This window comes from Parus major, chromosome Z (assembly GCF_001522545.3).
Source record: "Parus major isolate Abel chromosome Z, Parus_major1.1, whole genome shotgun sequence".
Taxonomy (NCBI): Eukaryota; Metazoa; Chordata; class Aves; order Passeriformes; family Paridae; genus Parus; species Parus major.
In genome coordinates this window covers 12,993,128-13,012,861 of record NC_031799.1, presented here as the reverse complement: position 1 = coordinate 13,012,861, position 19,734 = coordinate 12,993,128, and the positions used below count along the sequence as shown (strand labels likewise).

General features: G+C 36.8%; 1 protein-coding gene across 1 annotated transcript in view; it reads left to right on the top strand.

Annotated features, from left to right (window-relative positions):
- OXCT1 (3-oxoacid CoA-transferase 1) overlaps nt 1-19,064 on the top strand; it is an 85,001-nt gene extending 65,937 nt beyond the window's left edge. Inside the window, exons 14-17 of the mRNA XM_015652686.3 lie at nt 1,899-1,988; nt 6,802-6,882; nt 8,969-9,070; nt 15,301-19,064. Of these exons, the coding sequence (XP_015508172.1) occupies nt 1,899-1,988; nt 6,802-6,882; nt 8,969-9,070; nt 15,301-15,336 (309 nt within the window). The 3' untranslated portion in view covers nt 15,337-19,064. The remainder of the gene's footprint in view (nt 1-1,898; nt 1,989-6,801; nt 6,883-8,968; nt 9,071-15,300) is intronic.
- Nucleotides 19,065-19,734: the final 670 nt, after the last annotated feature.

Below are 19,734 nucleotides of genomic sequence, written 5' to 3'. Positions count from 1 at the left end.
CTCCTCCTCCTCCTCTCTGACTAGAAGCTGAAACCTTGTGCCTTTGTTTTGATTTTCTTAAATGTCATCACAGAGGTGTTACCAGCCTCTCTCATTGGCCCAGCTTTGTCCAGCAGCATGTCCTTCTTCAGAACCATCAGGGTTTGACTCTGCTGGACATGGTGGAAGCTTCCAGCAGCTTCTCACTGGAAGCATCTTTGTGGCCTACCTGCTACCAAAAACCAGGCCATGCCAAACCAATATAACTGCCTTCATTACATAAGAGACCATAATGATCTAGAGACTTAACAAGTAGCTGGCCTGGCAGTTTAATGAGATAAGTCTCTTCCATATGTTTTTTGTCATGGACCATAGGTACTGATACTTTGTAAAGTATTGAATCACATAGCTGATAAAAGGAAGCACAAGAGAAAAGCTTTGTACTAGGAAGTTTTCCAGGAATTTAAACATAAACTTTTAGGTTTTATATCTGTAATGGTAAATGTATTACTGTCCACATAACCACTCACAGGCAAGTGCAAGCCATGTGAAGCAGAAATTAATTTATTTTAATCTGTAAAATTGACAGAATCACAGAATCAGAATATTCTGAGTGACTCACAAGGATCATCAAAATCTAACTCCTGGCCCTGTGCAGCACCATGCCCAGGAGTCACACCATGTTCCTGGAGCATTGTCCAAAAGCTTCTTGAGCTCTTTCAAGCTGGTGCTGTGACTGCTTCCTTGGGAGTCTGTTCCAGTGCCCTGGGTGAAAACCACCTTCTGTGCCTGCCCCTCCCCTTCCCCTATAATGGAAGTTGTAACTGCAATAAGGTCTCCTCTCCTATTCTCCAGGCTGACCTGATCTCAGCCACTCCTCATATGGCCTCTCCTCAAGGAGGAGGAGGCCCTACACCATCCTTGTTACCCTCCTTGTATCATGCTTCCTACTAAACTCTCTTCCACTCTGCTTTCTTTCCTTCTTGGCAGCTCTGGATTGGTATGTGAGGTGTTTGCCATCTTTGGTTATTGGAGTCCAGTGCTTGTTCAAAAATGATTGCTCTGCTAATACACGTAGAACTACCTGTCAGTAGTGTGTCATGTCTGGACCTCTTTATCTTCCAAGATCAGAGGCATCCAGTTTAAGGTAATGGAAGCAGGCAGGATTGAATGCCATAGTACTACGGAAAGTAAAAATAGAGGTAGCTGAACACCACAAGACACCTGCTTTGATAACATCTTCAATTGTAACACACTTTAAGAGAAGAATGAGTCCGGAGGCTGAAAGCATTGCTTGTTTTGAGGGACAAACAGAAGTGAATACTGAGCCATATTTATATATTTGCCCATACTCTGAAATGACCTCTGCAGACATCTGGGATAGAACAAAAACAATTGGTTTATGCTGATAAAGTGATAAAAGAGACTTTCTAAACTGTCAGGTGGATTATACAGTGTTCAGATGTTCTTGTTGCTGAATTTCATAAGTAGAGATTTCTTTTGAGGAAGCAGTGACATTTCCATCAACAGGAAGATGTACACTTCGCTTTTCAAGGGACCAAATCATTGGAACTAAATTCATTGCTCCTCAGTGTCAGTGCTTCCACTAAGCCAATGATACTAGTAAGATTTCAGTTACACCCCAGGGTAACAGCCGTGGCAGTGGCTATCCTCATTCTACTCATCACTCTTCTCCTGTTTGCATCATATAGAGCCAAGAATGAGACAGCTCTTTTCATTCTGTTGGTGTTTGAATACTGTGGTCATGAAATAGGTGAGTTTTCAAAACAGGAAAAGTTGGTTATCTAGTGCTGTCGCTTGCAGCCACAGTATTATATTTTAAATTATTTATAGTAATAATAATAGTAATAGTAATAATAATAATAAATATTACATTTCCATTAAAAATTTCATTGTAGGGTAAGATGGTGAAAGGAATGGGGGGTGCCATGGACCTGGTATCCAGTGCACAGACCAAAGTGGTTGTCACCATGGAGCACTCAGCAAAGGTAAGGCTCTTCCACTTCTTTCTAAATCATGTTTTGAGCTGCACAAACGACAAAAGATAACAGGGAAAAAAGGAATATTTATTCTGCTACTTTGTGAGGATTGGACAGCTTTGCTGTTAGTTATTATGGTGATGCAACTGGAGGCTAGGTTAATATGGTTCCTTCCCTCTTGTAAATGGATCATTCACCATGGGAAAAAAAATGAAACATTCACTTCATGTTTAAAAGCTGCACACATTTTTGTAGCTACTCCAAGCAAATTTGATGGGGGTGGCCATTGCCAAAGCCATACTAGATGCTACTCTACTCTTTGCCTCAGAATAATTTGAAAAATGTGGTTTCTCATGGTTAAGTACTTGTTATGATGGAAAGATATTTAGCTTTGAAGTTGCCAGTCAAATTGGTACTGACGGCTTAATAGAATATATTTTTTGGCATGATGAGATGCAGGCTTCCTTACATCATAATGTGTGAGTGGTTAATCTAGAGACGACTTTGTGGGGGCAGTGATATAGGTATATGCTCTAGATAGAAATTCACCCAAAATATCACAGGAAGCTTTTCATTTGAAACTTCTACCACAGGAGAAAAAAATGTACTGAAGGGCAAAAATCTCTATCCTGAACGTTTAAGAATTTACTTTTTGTTTAACTTTTATGTTTCGATTATTCCAAATTTATTATGTCTGCAACAATAATTAATTTTGTATTCTTTGAAGTAATATCTCTTGTCAGAATTTTCATGGTAAACTATAGTAAATATGTAAATATGAGAGTAAATCTATTAACAGTTGTGTGGTTTTTTAATTATTTAATTAATTTAATTTTGATTTTAATTTGAAGAATTAATTTTCACTTGAAAATAAAAACAAACATATATTGAAAAAGTAGTTTCACAATTTATACTAAACTGTGATCTCAAGGGGCAAATTTTGAGTAGCAGGGCTGAGTTTAATGTGACAGTTTTCATATTCATACGCATAAATAAATAAATGAAAGTATAAAATTAATTCTCTAGGAAGCTTCATGATTTGCATCACTATCACACAGTCCCCCAAAAACTGTAGTAACATAGGGAGTTATCCGTTTGCTCAGACATATACTTCAGGTATTAATGGGATCTGAATAAATATTTATGCTAAATGTCCACTTATTGTGGAATTAGGTTAGGCTTAGAGTCCACACACAATATAATTATTCAAACCAGTTTTTCTTATAAATCTACTATTGCTAAAATATTTTTCCAAAACAGTGTTTGGAGATTGTTTGCTGGGTAGTTTTTGTTCTGTCTGTAGGAGTACTGAAACAGGAAAAGAACGAAGACAGAGATAGGTTCACTGTTTTGAACTGGTCAGGCAGAGATTTATTTATTTTGGCATATGCATACCTACTTTGGGTACTTTTATGCATGGTGTGCTTGGCATGCACTTCTGGAGAGCCAGTTACAGGTTTTCATTAATTATTTCTTCTGGTTTTGTATGAACGCATTGCCAAATTAACAATATGCAATATTTTTATTTTATTCTTCTTTTAAAATGGCACCTTTTCCTCTTACCTAGCCTTTTTTCTGGGGTCTTCATAGCAATGCTTCTTGCTTGGTCAGATGTGAAGATGATGTCATGTAGAAATCTAGTGCTTAGAGATCAAAAATACTGTTAGAGTTTTCAGGTGCTCTTCCTTTATTTTGTTTTTAAATAGCCAAGTAAATATAGCACCCATGAGGCCACTTCTGAAAGTGAGAAGCCTTTTGCTGGGCATGACTATAACTTCCAGAGCTGATTTTCTATTCATGGCTTTTCAATTCTTTACACTGCATATTTTATTGAAAACTTACTGCATCTGACTGTCTGATCAGAGGAGCAATCCTTCATCCTGCTCGAAGTCCAGTGTGTTATTGAGTGAAAGAGCAAGGCTGCACGTACTGAGACAGTCTCTTGTGTTTGCTGGCTCTTTAGTAAAGGGAAGTTTCTGTAATCTTATTCTCCAAACAAACAGGAAATCTGCCATCAGACATGAAAATTTCCTGTAAATCAACAGCAGTCAAGATTTGATGAATGGAAATACAGTGGAAGACATAGGGTATGGGCAATGCCTTCAACATATTCAAGAGGTGCTGCAAGTGGTAGTTCTTGTGCTAGTTTTGTATAATTTATGATCTTGTGAAGGATCTTCTAATCCTTTTCAAGTTTGGTTGCTTGTTTCCTTTTAATAATAGGAATGGCTGGTGAAACATTAAAGTAAATTTTCTAAGATTTTAATAGCCCTTCTTTCAGTACATATGTTGCAGTTTTTTAACATAGAAATAGGCTGAGTCCTTGCAGCACAGGCAGAATATAATTTACACTAAATTATGATGGTGGAACTAGTAGCTGTTTTACCACTCAAATAAATACTCAAGGAATTCTGCTCTATTAAAACTCTGATATGAAGTATGTTACAAATATAAACAAATGTGCTCAGTCCCAAGTTAATTACATTTTAAATTACTTAAGTCTTTACATGTAATGAAAACCAAGATGTACAGAAGATATATGAGAAAACATGAAATCAGGTTTATAGAAGAATTTTCAGTTTAAGAACTGCTTTTGAGGAAGGGTAACAGACAAGTACACAAAATGATGAGGGAATGGAGAAGGTGGATGCAGAATTGCCACTGCCTCATGAATGAAGTAGGGATAACTGACTGAGAAATCGGAACAAGAACACTTTCCACAGCCAGCTAATGAAGTTGTGGATGATAGCAGAATGATGCAAAAATCTCAAGGAATTAAGTCCGTATAGAAGGAACTAAACTATTTTGTGAGGATGAGTTCATCAATGACAAATTAAATACCTCTGCCTGGAAGCAGTCTCTGCCTCAGAAAATATGTGCATTATAGCATAGCAGGAACCAAGAGGGCATATCTGCAGAGGAATATTTCAATTTTTACTCTATATGTTTAGGCCACTGAAAGACACTTGGCAAATGGACCTTACATCAAATTCATTAGTTTTTCTTAATGTATTTTTTGCTAAATTACCTCTTCTTTCATAGGCATGAAGAAAAGAATAATAGAATATAAGCTTGTTATTTAACATCTAAACAGTCCCTGTGCATTTGTGTCTAATTTGCTAAGTACTGCCTGAGAGAATTAGAAGTCAAGTTCTTACCCCCATACCACCACTGACATGTTTTGCAAAACACAGTAAAGGGCTGGTAATTGTTCCATTTGGGAACAATTGTCTGGTTATTGTTGTGAAATGAGTTGTCTACACTGTTCAGAAAAACGGAATGGAGACTGGTTTTAAGCACTTGATTTGGATATGACTGAAACATGGAGCTCTGAATTGAAAACTACTTTCTCATACTGTGAAAAGTTCTGATTATAAAGTGTTGTGGAAGACTAAGGACACTTTTGTTCTTCAACAACAGGAGTTTTTATTTAAAGCAGACTGGAACACCTAAGGTTTTATGTATCCACACAATAGTCTTTTCCTTTTTCTGAACAAATCCTGAATAAATCTGAATAAATTCAGATGGTGAAAATCATGCAGCTCCATAAATCCCTCTTCTTACAGTGCCCTGATGGATATCTTTCAAAAGTCACAGAATCATTTAGGTTGAAAAAGGCCTCTAAGACCATTGAGTCCAACCTTTGAAAAGATCAGGAAATGCATTTCATCTTTAAGGCTAGCTGGTAATACAATAATCTTCAGCTCAAGTGTTAAGAAGCTCAAATGTATCAGTTCTCAGGGTCACAGGAGCCAGTCAAGCTGTCACCTCTGTTAAATCCATACGTTTCAACCTCAGTTAGGTACCACGAAGAGGCACTTCATTTCACAGGACTGAAAAGTGTATCCAATATGTTACTGAAGATATTACAAATAGCACAGATTAATCTTAGCTCAGGCAAATTGCACAAGGACATTCTCAAGATGAACAGGATATAAGTAGATCAATTGAAAGTAACTAGAATGAAGAAATAGTTCCTCACAGAAAAAGATAAATTCAAAATCACATGGATTGCTCATTGTGTTATCACTCAGGAGTCAAACAGGCTATAAGATGGCCCCTGATTAAGCCTTAAGGTAAACTGATGATTCTAAATAGTGAAATGAGACATGTTATACTCTGAGAGTTTTGAAATGCATAACTGAAAATTGATAATTAGACAGAATAATCAAACCATGGGGTTACACTAGAAGTGTGCACTTAATGCTATTTCTGTGAAACACTTACAGATACTGACCAAAAAAAAGCAATGATCCATCTGCCTTGTATCTATTCAGAATTCTTGCAGCCTACATTAACTTAGTATAATCTAGAGCCATTTTTGAGCTATTATTTTTACAAAATGAAAAAAAATAAAGGAAAAAAAGACAAGGACTTTCCCAGAGACAATATGGGTAAATAAACTGCATTTACTGTTTTGAGAGAGTGACTGTGCACCTGAACTCTGGGGATTTGAAGTTCCTCTATGTGTGGCTGATGTGCACATACTGTTTGTGATAAAGGATGAGATAGGAAAATATGTTGCCCATAATGTTGTTCCCTAATTGTTGTCCTTCATGGGTCATCAGTGAGGTTCCATGTTTCTCTTGTCCTCACATTGTAGCAGGAAGGGCAGATTATTAAGCAGCATTGTGCAGGACTTCTAAACTCAGGAGTCCACTCAGTGGCACAGTAAGGGTCTTACCAGTCAGCCATAGAAGTGAGTTTGAAGAGTGTCCTGAGCACATTGAATGTTTAAATAACACTGAATGGCTACAGCTGTGATTTTCATAAACATATTTGAATTTTTTAAAAACTAATATTTTTATATTGTAAAACACAGGGCAATGTCCATAAAATCTTGGAAAAATGCAGTTTACCACTTACTGGAAAACAATGTGTTGACCGCATCATTACAGAAAAGGTAAAGTACTTTTCTTGATTCCTTTTTAATAATTTCTTCCTCTATCCTTAAAAACAGTAGCAAAGCTTAGCAAAAGTGAAGAATATGTTCAGTATCTGTTGCCACCAAAAGGAAAATATGGCCTTGGAGCTCAGGTCCAGAGGTTTTGAAGCTCATACTTTCCCTTTAAAAGGGAAAAAATACTTTCACTTTAAAAGTTTTGACATCTAGCATACTGAACTGTACCCTTAGATGCCTTCAGAACAAAGATGCCGTATATAACAGGCATGAAAAGTGTTATTTTCCTTTATTTTCAGGAATGCTTTTCACCCAAAGTATTCTGAAAATTTGCTTTGACTTGCAGATGTTCAAATATGGCTGTAATCGCCTGGGGAGGCAAAGGGGCATTGTTTGGTTTTAGTAGGGTTTTTTTGTTTGTTTTTGTCCTTTTATTTGTTTGTTGTTTTGGTTTTTTTTTCAGCAGAGCACACATATGTGAGCACACAATTGGCATTTTCTTTCATGTATATTACACACTGTTTCAGTGAAACCTATGGCTGTAGCAGAGCTTTAGTTCTTTTGTCCTTACTTGATTCCATTTGTGAAGCACTTTATTCTCCAGTGGAAGTACACATGAGCAGTTATACTGCTGCTGCTCAAAGTACATCAGTGAATTTTTTTCAGCAAAGAATAAGTGACTTAAGGTTTTTTGCTGTAATCATACTCCTTTTATTTTTGGTGTTTACATTTTCCAGGACATAGAGTAGTCCCTCTGTGAGCCATCTATCATGCCAAGTAGAATGCATCAAAGTGCTGATGAAGAATTTGCTTCCTCATGGTGTGATATTGCTAATTCTAAATTATTTTTCTTCACAAAGTAAGGGAAAATATGTCAAAATGTGAAAATAATTAGTTAAAATATGATATTTATTTTTAAGTATGGAATTTTTTTAATTAGTCTTCTACCAACTGACCACATACAAATGTAAGGTACAAAGAACATGAGAGGGAACAAGGACTAATAGAAAACAAACAAGTAGAAATGTCTCTAATATTCATCAATTACCAAATCTTGTGCCTTTATTAGGAAATGATACTAATGTGCAACAACATAGTGTGTTGCAAATTCTATTTCCACACTAGCATCCTGAAATGTTATTTATGCCCAGCTTCTCTTTTAAGACTTAAAGAAATTTTCCTTTTCCAGCCTCCTAAAAAGCAGTTTCATGTGCCCAGAGTACAAGCAGACTTCAGGACACTTCTGTGATAAGCTTAGGACTTCACTTTCATAAGTTCAAGCTTTTGCCAGTCTTCTGCTACTAAACTTTTATTTTTAGGGAAAATTACTTTAGACCTTATGGTTTCCCTAGCAACTAGCTTGCAACCTGTGTATCTCCCTCTGGTAGACACTATTTAAGTGCATATTGTTTTACAGGTATTTTTATTCGATGTACTTGTAAGTCTCAGAGGTGGAGTGCATATCTTATGAAGACATCAGACAGAATAGCCTTTGCTCCTTCAGTCTATTCCTCTCTTTCTTTTAAAAATACTGCAGGGAATCTTGTCTTTTACTGCTAGCTTCTAAAAATTCTAGCATTTGCATTGGGTATGCAATAGCTGTTGGAGAAACTTATAGTCAGCCAAAGATGATCTCTCTGCTGGCCATGAAATGAAATTAAAAAATGAGGGAGACATTCTCCTACCCTGTTTATTTTGTGGTTTCTCGGTTCTTCAATGTCTTGCAAGACACATTGTCTTGCAGCAAAGAACATCTCAGTGCTTTCCTTTGAACCTCCCATTCTCACCAGATTGGCACAGCAGGCATGGTCCTCATTTGCTGCAGTGATCAACAGTTGTACTTTGTCCCCACAAAACTAACACATAGTAAATTCTAGATATTCTAACACATTCTAGATTCTCTTTCTTGGTACAAATAAATGTAGCAGAAGTCTTTATTGATCAGTCATGAAAGTGAAAAGTGGCATCTTATGTTACCGAAGGAGTTCTATCTACTTCAGCACACCATTTTGTACAATGTTGCAGCATTTACATCCCCATTTTCTCTTTAAAAAATACAAAATAATTTTGTGCTTTTTGTACTTAATAGGCAGTGTTTGATGTGGACAAGAAGAAGGGATTGACCCTCATAGAAATCTGGGAAGGGCTGACAGTAGATGATATCAAGAAAAGCACTGGCTGTGACTTTACAGTAAGTAATTTTACAAACCAGTACAGTTTTGAGTCAGAACAAACATTCTCCACAAATATCACATGAAGGTTTGTAGTTGAAGTTTCATATTTATAGGTGAGGACTGAATAGATTACCTTTGGGATTTACAATGAAAGATAATGTGGGGCTAATATAATGTGATGATGTCAGAAACATCAGAAGCTTGGAAAAACAGGAGAGATGGAGAAATAACTATGAGTAAAAAGACAAGCAGGAGGGAAACTTCTATGCTTTGAAGATGGGAGATGATTAATTTCTGAGAGATGGATAAATATTTATTTTCTCACTGTATAAGTTAGTTTGCCTAATTGTCTGTAGCTAAGTTTCCATGCTATCTTTAGCATGGAAAGGTGGAGTTATGAGTCTTCTTGACAGGCGTGACTACAGTGGTCCCCTCTGTGTTGGTAGTACCCATGAACTACTGCTGTAAGACTGCCTTGTACAAATGAAACTTATGCTCTGCATTAATCCAGAAAGCCCCTGCCTTTTGACGTTCACGTTCATTCTTAAGTCTCATACAGTGCAAACACAAAACTGCCTTACTAATGGAAAGCTGTAGCACTCTAGAGTGTAACTGATTGCTGGCACAGTTGATAATACAGTTTCTTCTTGGCCTGTCCCTACATCAACATTTCAAAATCTTCAGAAAAGATTGAAGCAGTTCAAGCCTCCTTTGGCAAGGGCAGCAAGTATAACAGTGTACAAATTGTGCTGCAAAAATAGTTCTGGTATATTTAGTAATGAAGTAAAGTACTCCTTTTTGCAGAGTTTCATTGCATGGCTATGGCACCTAATTGACAGACTGCAAAGCATTTAGTATGGGCAAGGGTTTTTTATTAAGGCTTTGAGCATATTTTTGGTAGTAAGAAAACTTTCTAAGCGATAAACCTGTGAAATTTAATGTATTTCCTGTGTCCATAAGAGACCATTTCTGATAACTATATATGATTGTGTATGTTTCTCCTTAGGTATTTTAAATAAAGGTCTGTTCACTGCTGAAAGTATCTTTAATTATCTAAGAAAAAGATGTTGGATTCAAGACTAGTGGCCTGCAACTACAGAGTGCTGAAAGCTGCTACAGAATCACTTTGATGAACCTAACTTTGTTGGGTTACTAACTTTCCATGTAATATTTTAGGGAAGTCATTATTATTTTTCAATTTAAAGTGGAAGCAACCTTCCACATACAGCAGTTCTGTGTGGAAATGAAATGATTCATTCAGCTTCTGACTTTGATCTAGTAAAAAATTACCACTATTTTAGAACTTTGATAATGTCAGGACTACTTTTTCTTAGGCTGATCTGCCTGTCAAGCAGCTAGCATCCAGAAGTAAAACATAAAAATTTACCTTTTAGGTTTATATCTATTGCAGTCACTTTGTTTTGTTCTTTTGGATTTAATCTGGGGAGTAACGTCCTGATGAATTTGAAAGTGCAATATTTAGTAACCATTTAAATAGATATAAACTACAGGAAAGGACTGCTGTTTTCAGAAGACACTGAAAACACTCCTTACTCATTCCAAACCTGCCTGTTTGAAAGGAACTGGGGTTTTTTTGGGTGAGATGAACAAGAGATACCTATTCAGTTAAGTAGTGTTTCCCGAAGTAAAGGCCAGCTGCCTATGCTCAAGGCAGTGAAAGCAGAAGCAAACAAAAAATTCAGAGAAAGAAGTGATAAGGTTAAAATGATAGGCTATGAGATTAGGCTTTGCAGCAGGTATGATAGGACAAGACAGTTAGATCCAAAGAAAAGATTAACACCACCCACTGTTCCTTGGTGCTTTCCTGGAAATGTGACAAAGGAGTGATATAAACTTCAAATCTTTAGTGTAGCCTGCAGTTAGGAGTTGATGAGAGGTATTGGAACAATGTGCTGTCTGGCTCCCTGGGATATGTTGCTCTAGGATCAGGAAGGGACCCTTCACAGGCACCATTTCCTAGTTCTTCAGAAAGTGAACTCCAGAACAGTCTGCTTTGTTCAGCTGCTGCAGTCATGCATGAAATCACGAGCTGTGGGCATGAAAAATGTAGATGCTTCTTGGTTTATGCATTTACCCGTACTTACCTTGAAAGCGGTGGCTTGCATAAATGCTTGCACAGCAATGCTTGTTTGCAAAGCATGTACCTGTGCCAGAGCACATGTAGGTGTCAGGATGATGTACTGATGGCTCCTTACAAGAGTGCCCACAGTCCCTACAGCACTGCAGATTGAAAGCATGACATGAACCTCAATTATTTGTTTATTAAACCTCTGGCATGGAAGCTCACTATTTGTTTCTTTCTTTTTCCCCCCACTCATCCTGTAAAGAATGCTTCCAGGCCATGGTGTCCCAGTCCTGCTGTCACTGAAATCGTTACCAGATCTTCTGTTGAAATCTTTGACAACAAGGCTGGGTTGCTGTTATGTAATATTGGACCCTTGGTGGCCTGAATTTCATATATAGCAAACAACTACAGGTTCTTTGCTTAGTTTTGAATTTCAAAAAATAGGGATTTGAGCATAGTGATAGGCAGTTATTTAGACTGCAGCATTCTTGGTCCTTTCTTTTCACATTTCAAAACTCTGCCTCAGGCTTTCTTGCAAGAGTAACAGTTGTGCTTGTGATTATTTATGTTCACTGATTGAGACATCTTGGGTTTATTTATATTGGTGACAGGAGCTTTAGTGATATTGTATTGCCACTGTAAAAGCAGGATCATATATTTTTCCAGTTTAACTCAGAACTAATCAGGGGAAAATGAAGAGCTGACCCCTTTTTCTAGTGGCTTTTTTCCCAGTAGATGCAGTGTATGATCTGAAATAAAACAGATGTCTCTCTAAGTTCACTAAAAATGAACTTAAAAATGAGATTCTCAGAGATAGCTGTATCTTTGTATACAACGAGGCTGTAACTGCCTCACCCCATGTAGACTACTCCTGTTTGGAGAGGAGAACTTCATGCTCTATATGGCCATATTTGAGACACGTTTGACTATACAATTCCATTTCACAGCCTGCTTACTTACTTGGAAAAACATCTCCCAAAGAACATTTGCAAAACAAAATGTCAAAAGAAACATGATTTAGAGTCAACAATCTTCATTATAGACTGGCATAATTTAAAAAATAAACAATCCGCCCTCGATTTTACTGTGCTGTGAAGACAAAATGTTGGCTTATCTTGGATGCTTAAATAAGATTTGCTGTAGCCTAGCATATAGATCACCTTGGCAGGCAATCTGTTTGGACTTGTACTGCCTTTTACCATTGATGAGACCGTGACAGAACATACTTTTGCAGATGTATTTAATTATAAAAATAATCAGGATAAGTCACAAATCCCCACCACAATCTTTTTTTCCCCTTAATCTTAAAGCTTGTTTTTTCAAAATGTTCTTCAAAGATAACATGGAGTATAGAAAAAACATGTGCCAAGGGTAATGTATATTTAATAAGGAAATGTCTGTCCAAGTTCAACCACTGAGTTCAAAATGATACAGAATATAGATTTTATTTTCTGGAAATATATTTTCCTTTGAGGAACATTTTCTTTTGAGGCTGTTGCAAGATTGAGTTGATTTTTAAATGGAGGTTTGAGGGATTTTTTTCCTGATCAATAACCCCTGCTGCAAAAACCTGTAAGAAGACATTTTTATAATATATATATATATATATATATTTGATGTTTGAGTTGGGGTTTGCATTTCTCTGAAATGAAAAAGTAGGTGTTAATAAGAGATAAACAAGTTTTATTAATTTAACAAATATGCTTTTTATTTTATTTTATTTCTCTTTTTTTTTTTAGGGGCTCATTTTAAATTTTTGAACAGTAACTTGCTGTTGCTTACTTGTTAAGGTCAATGGAACTTACCAGGATTCAGCCTTATTCAGAATCAGAACCTTAAAGAATGCTCACTTCATAGATATTCAATGAAATAAGCACAGGGCTGTTTGTGTAGCTGAAAAGGGTACTTTGGGTTGGGAATCAGAGATTCAACAGGCTTGAACTGCAGCAATCCCCAGAGCCCAGGCACCTTCTTACCAGCTGAGAGGCCATGTATTGGACTGCAAAGGCAAGCTCCTCCCAGAGCATTAGCTAAACTTAGACATTACCTATCTAGCATTAGCAAAGTATTCAAAGCTTCCAAGGTGTTCTTCCTGTAAATGAAATTATTTCAAGAATATGTTGCTTAGGAGGTACCATAAGAAAGTAGCAACTCTGAAGCTCTGCACTGTGAATACAGTTTGCATTAAGCCCTTTCAGCCCATACTTAATGCTGTGCTCTTAGCACAGGGTGATACTCGATTGACTGTCTCTACTGGGATTTAAAGCAGTGGACTCAGGGAGTCCTGAAATGCTTTCTGTATTTCAGACTTGATTACTCCTTGTTTTCCAAGCACAAGCCATTTTGTTGCATTGGCATTTTTCTGTTTATTTAATCTCATTTTAGTTAGAGCAGAAGTTTGGGTCCAGTTCTGTGTGGTGCTGAGCTCTCACCACCTCCATTATCTTGAGCAGATATTATGGCACATCAGACTCATGGGCATCAGACCCGTCTGAAGTGGATAGTGGTACACACAAATGACAGCTGTTAGCATCAGATGTGCAGACACCACATTTAATGTAATATGCTCATCAAATGTAAAATGCTTGAGGTTTTGATGGTAATGAAATCTACAATATCAGAAAAAATAGAAATTTCTCCAATAATTGCCTTTGTCGTTGTTTGCAGAATACAAATTTTAGTGCTTCTATTTTCATCCTCCAGTGTTTAGCTTTATTTCAATGGAACCATCCCTGGCTGTGGCAGAAATAAGCCCAAATAAAGTGAGGCACATAGTAACATGGACTTTGAAATGTTGAAACATTTCTGGAACTAATCCAGGAATGCTGATAAATAATGTATTTATTATTCTAGTTCACACACAACTTTGAAAAAAAATCAATGAATTGTTGCCATCCACTGAAAATGTTTCATTACCATTTGATACAGTAAACACATTCTTCATGAACTAAGTTTTCCTTTGTGGCTATTCTCATAAGGTTGTAAATGATGATACATAGCGGCTGGAGGAAAGATCAGGTAGAAATCTAAGTGGTAGAGAAAATACAGCCCTGTACCTCTAAAAGAAAGAGGCATTAATGCTTGAAAAGGTGCTTGTATAATGCTCTTTCATTAATAGCTTCTTTAGTACTGTTAACTGAAAAAGATGGGTTAAGGAGGATGCAGTAGGTGATGCTTCTGTGGGGCACATTAATCAACTAGGAGCCAGATTAGCCACAGAACTGTTTTTCATTCTGAAAAAGTAAGATCACATGAGTTATTACTGATCTGGGGCACTGGGCTGGGGAGAGGATGTAATAAAAGAGGCTTGGATCTTCTGTGGAGACCTGTTCTTCAGGGGTTTTGTGTAGACCTGGAGCGAGAGTTCAAGCAAATGTTAACTACTGCTGGTCTATAAAGTCTTCTCTGTATTGTTCCTATTTACACCTTCTTCCCTCATCTACCTTCCCATTTAGGCTTACTGTGTTTCATTTTTTGTCTGCTGTACACCTTATAATATCACTTACTTAATTTTGTGAGTGAATGAATTAAAACAATAGAATACATAAATGCATCCTTATTAAAAAATAAATGGAAATGGGAAAATGCAAAGTTTTTTCAAAAAAATCAAAATTGGAATTCATTAACTATATAATCATTAAACAGATAAAATTGAGTGAATGGAAGAAAGACATTTAAAAAAAGGAAATATAAATTTGATATTGTATGATATCATCAAACAAATAATCCTATCAAATGTATCCACATACAGTAGATTCAGAGTGTTTATTGTATATGTATACCTTTGCATATCCCCTGCTAATATGCATGTTCTAAAACTCAGTTGACAGTTTCTGTACAGAAGACTGTGCAGGGTGCAAGTACAGGTTCCTTTGCCCAACTTTAGTATGCTTGCATTCTTACACCAATAACCTATCTCAAAATAAATGAAATTGGGAGTCTGGATACTAGCACCACACATATCTTTTATTCTTGCATCAGAAAATTTAATTGTGATAGTGTTTATCGCTGACATACTGCAAATATGGCAGGTTAGATAAGTATAGTGTCTAGTCTTCAGTGGTACATAGCTGATACAGGTGGGAGTGAATGGTGGGCTGGACTGCTAGATCTTTATCTGTATGACAACTGTTGTTGGTTTTTTTCCCTCCTTTTCGCTAGGTTTCACCGAAACTAATACCAATGAGGCAGATTTAAATGCGAATTACAGACTGGGCTTAATTCCTAAGAAGGTTTGTTTCCAAATGGAAGAAACTGATGACTGTCTTGCAATTTTACTTTTTTTTTTCCTTTTCTTATTTTTTAAGGGCTCTCTAAGTAGTTTCCAGATAGTTAAACTCAGGCTGTGACTATAAGCCTAATTGTATTCTGCTTTCATAACATTAGCAACTTTATTGGGTTGGTGAATATATTCTCTAAGTTTTGAATCATATTATAGTAAAATGTTAATGGTCATTGTAAAAAAGAAAAAAAAAATGCCTTGTAGTGTGTCTGCCAAATACTAGGTATTTTTACATAGAATTAGAAAAAAAACATGTAAAACTTATGATTGCCTCTGTGTTTCCTGATACCTGTTGCTCTGGAACTGCAGCACTTATCATGTCCATTCTCCTGTAAAGGTGTGGGTTTTTGTTTTCTGGAGTGATCTATAACAAATATATGTATCCTGTAGAGAGATAATTGGAATATGGATGTTCCTTTTCCTGAACCTTTTCATTGGTCTGTAACAAAATTGTTTAAACCAGTGGAAATAATTGGGACCTAAATATATCTGCTGTTTCCACAGTGTGTGGCTGTTGGTATTGAGAGGCCTACACCTCCCAAGGTCCAACTATGACCCTTCATATTTCAGTCATACAAGCTAGAATAGGGCTAGTGTGAAGGCGGAAGATGAAAAAGTGTCTGTCCTCATGCAGACAACTGGTAGCTGCACAATTTCCCATGTGAACTGCTCTTATTCTCCAGATGTAATGCTCCTCCCCAACTCCCAAATGAATATTGTTTCTGGAGTCAGGTCTGTCCTTCCAGTGTCTCACAGAGAAGCAGGGGAAGAGAAGGTTGTGGACACTCTGAAGATTCTTCTGAAGGGAATACAGATGGTTAAGGGTAAAAGCAATATGCACCACTTGTCAGTCAAGGTACCAGCAAAATCTAAACAGTTTGGAATGCAAATTCATTATAACTTGAGACAATCAAAGCAAAAAGACATTATCTGAGAGTAATTTTGATGAAGGCCTTCTTTTCCCTGTTAATTACAAAATCATTTTTATAGTTTGTTACTTTTGCAAACAGATAGCATAACAGCTTTGGATCTCACATACCAAATCAGTACAATATGTCTTTATTATACAGAGCACGAATTGACTGGAAATCGACATTTACTAAAATACAGTGTTCTCTGCAATATAATGGTTTCTGTCATTTCTGTCATTTGTATAAATAGGAGCATGTAAAACACTTCAGTTAAAATAATTCCTGACATAATGTGTGACATCAGGACTGGAGCATATTAAGTTACTGAAAAACAAGTAAAATGTAGATGCACAAGGAAACATTTACATAATGCCTATCATACATGTAACAAGCATGTTAAGCACTTGACATAGAAAGGCATTCTAATACTAAGTGAATAAGGGATTCACCCTAGTCAATGTGTGTTGTGGAATGAATGTGACGTATTTCTTGGGCAACCAGACAGAAAACTTGTGCAATATTTAGCTCTTGTACCTAGCCTTTGTACAGCATTTTTCCATTCTAAAACACTAAATGCTTCTCTTTCATGGAACAGTTGCAAAATTTGACTTGATCCACACATGGGTTTTACAGCAGTAAAACTGCTTTGATTGGAGGTATTATATTGTATAGTTGCACTTACCCTAAACTATTCTTTGATAATCTCTTGTCAATATCATAACAGACTACCCTTCATCCCAGAAAGAAATAAACAAAATGCCTTTGTAAACACCATTATGCCAGTACAAAAGTATTCCCATAGTACTAAGCTGTGACTTGAACTCGTGGCTGGTAGTGGGTGGTAGGCCATTGTGTAGCCTGAATCTATAGTCAAGACCTGGTGCTGTGGGAAAGAAATGTGTTGTACACTGAAAGACCAGTGCTAATTTCATGATTAACATATAGAGGTGATTTGATTGATATGTAATTTGCATTGAAGACTTGAAACTGCATTTATTGTAGTGCTCCAGGATATCTTAACACAGCATGTTAGTTTTCACATGTTTTCTCTATTTAGGCTATTTAGATGTAGTCCCTGTGTTACTCACTCATTCCATACAAGTTTGACCATTTATTTTGCTGTGAAAGCAGACTCAAGTTCTGCATACAGAGGTTTTGAAGATTAATAATCTGTATATAATAAAACCTGACTATTTTAGCTCACTGTAGACAGTTTCATTTTTGAATAGAGTGGCCCAGAGGCCTCTTCCCTAATCCATGAAGAAACATCAGTGGCAATTCTGACCCTTGTGCTGCTGTACACAGCAAAATGTGCCTGTCTTTGCCTTCAGGGCCAGAGATGGGTGAAGAGCTACTCTGAGGGGATGGGTATAATCCCTGAAAGCATTTAGTTCATCTTCAGTCAAAGCTCTTGTATAGAGTACCCAAAATGGATGATGGTTTTAGGGGAGAATTACAAAAAGTATTATACAGGGGGAGGCAGTTACTGTTAACTTATCCAGAGGGGAAAAAACCCCACAAAAACAAAAAGACCAAAGAACACAAACATTTAAGTAGATGGGCAAGTCTTAAAGAAATCTATAAATGAAAATGCTGATCTATTGTAATTACCTATGCTACATTAGTTGTAGGACTGATTAGTTAATTACAGCGAACATTTACACATCTGTGAAGTACAGGAGAAGTGTCTGAGGGTAGGAGCAGGTGTATACTGCTTCTGCCATAGGGCTTTGCTTTGCTGGTACACGCACAGCAGCCATTGTTGTCATTAATACATGGCTATAAAAAGACTAATGACCTGGTAATGTTTGGGAGTTTAGCACTTTGGTTTCTGAATCAAAGAATTAGGACCCAAGAACTCCTGATTTCCAGTTTTCTGGTTCTCCACTTACTGCCTTGTGGAATGACAGCTGTGTTCTCTGCCTTGTCTCCTGTTGCTGGAAAAGGGGATGTTTTTCTTCCTACCTCACAGGGATGTTGTGAGGAAAAAGAAGCTAAGGTCTGTGCAAGAGGTTATTTGTTTTTCTTCAACTTGGGGATCACACTTGATCAAGAGTGTGGAAGAGTACTTGAAGACTGTCATACCTGCTGTACATTTGAGTTCTGTGTCTTATTTGTGTCAGTGTTAATGCCAGAAAGCAGAAGTCCATGGTGCTGAAAATTGGGGATAAAAGGAGAACAGGCTCTCTCCATATACAGCAATGATGCTGTTGCAACAGGAGACAAGATATGTATGTCACAGTGACTTTTTTTTACCTTGAGGACAAAAGATTGTGGTAAAATATTGGTATTGTTATGAAAATGTCATGAGTCCGCACAAGCTAATTGCAACAAGCTTTGAATCCACATCTAAAATTCATTTGTTAAGCAAAAATAAAAATTAAAGCACTCCTAAGTATTTCCCTCTCTGTGGACACAGGTGTCGTTCACAGGTAAAGTATACTCTGAGCAGTAGTTGCAATAGTCAGTATTGTGGGGATGAAGGTTCATTGGGACTGAAATCATTCCCTGCTTGACAGCACTTCACAATACAAGGACAGTTGATACTCTGTCCTGAAGAAGATGATTCTACTATATTATTACATTGGACTTCACTTTATATTTTATTGACTTTTTGTCCCTGAAAAAAGAAAAAAACCATAGAAAACATAGCTGTGCTGTAAACTCTGCAAACTAAACATCAAAGTACTTCCTATGTATTTGCAAAACAATAAATAAAGGTTTGAAATGGCTGATTTTGTCTATTAATTTGTCTGTTACCATTTTTTTGTGGTGTTCTGTTCTGCTTTTGGGAGAAGTGAAAGTTTAGCTTGTGTTCACACCAGTATGTCACACCTCAGCACACAGCAAAAACTCAAGGTCTTGTCTGAATGTAGATGGGTTTGATAAACAGAAATAATGAAGCTCAAAAATCAGTTAACAGCTGGATTCTACATGTTCTCTCTTCTCACTGATGTCTCTGTTGGGTCAATCTCAAACATAATTATCACATTCATTTTCGAAATGACTTGTTTTTCAATCAAGTTAAATAATGGACTGCATATGTAGTCCTTAGAGAAGGGATTTTTTACCTTTTGATTAAAACTGCTGTAGAACTGATCACATTTGAGATGTTAATCATCGATGTTAGCGTGTGGCTGCACTCTGAAAATTGTACTAGATGACACATGAAGACAAATTCCATTAACCACCTACTGAATGATAAAGTAGATGATTGCAAAGGGATGAAAATGTCTGTGTGTAGTGGGGTCATCCTTCTATACCTGTCATAAGGTCATTCATAAATGTGTCATAGAATCATTTTCTCTTCAGTATCATCAGAAAGCAGGTTGATAAATGTGAAGAAAAATGTTTAGAGTCATTAAAAAATACGCAATGTTTTTCTCAGAAATGAAGCTCTTC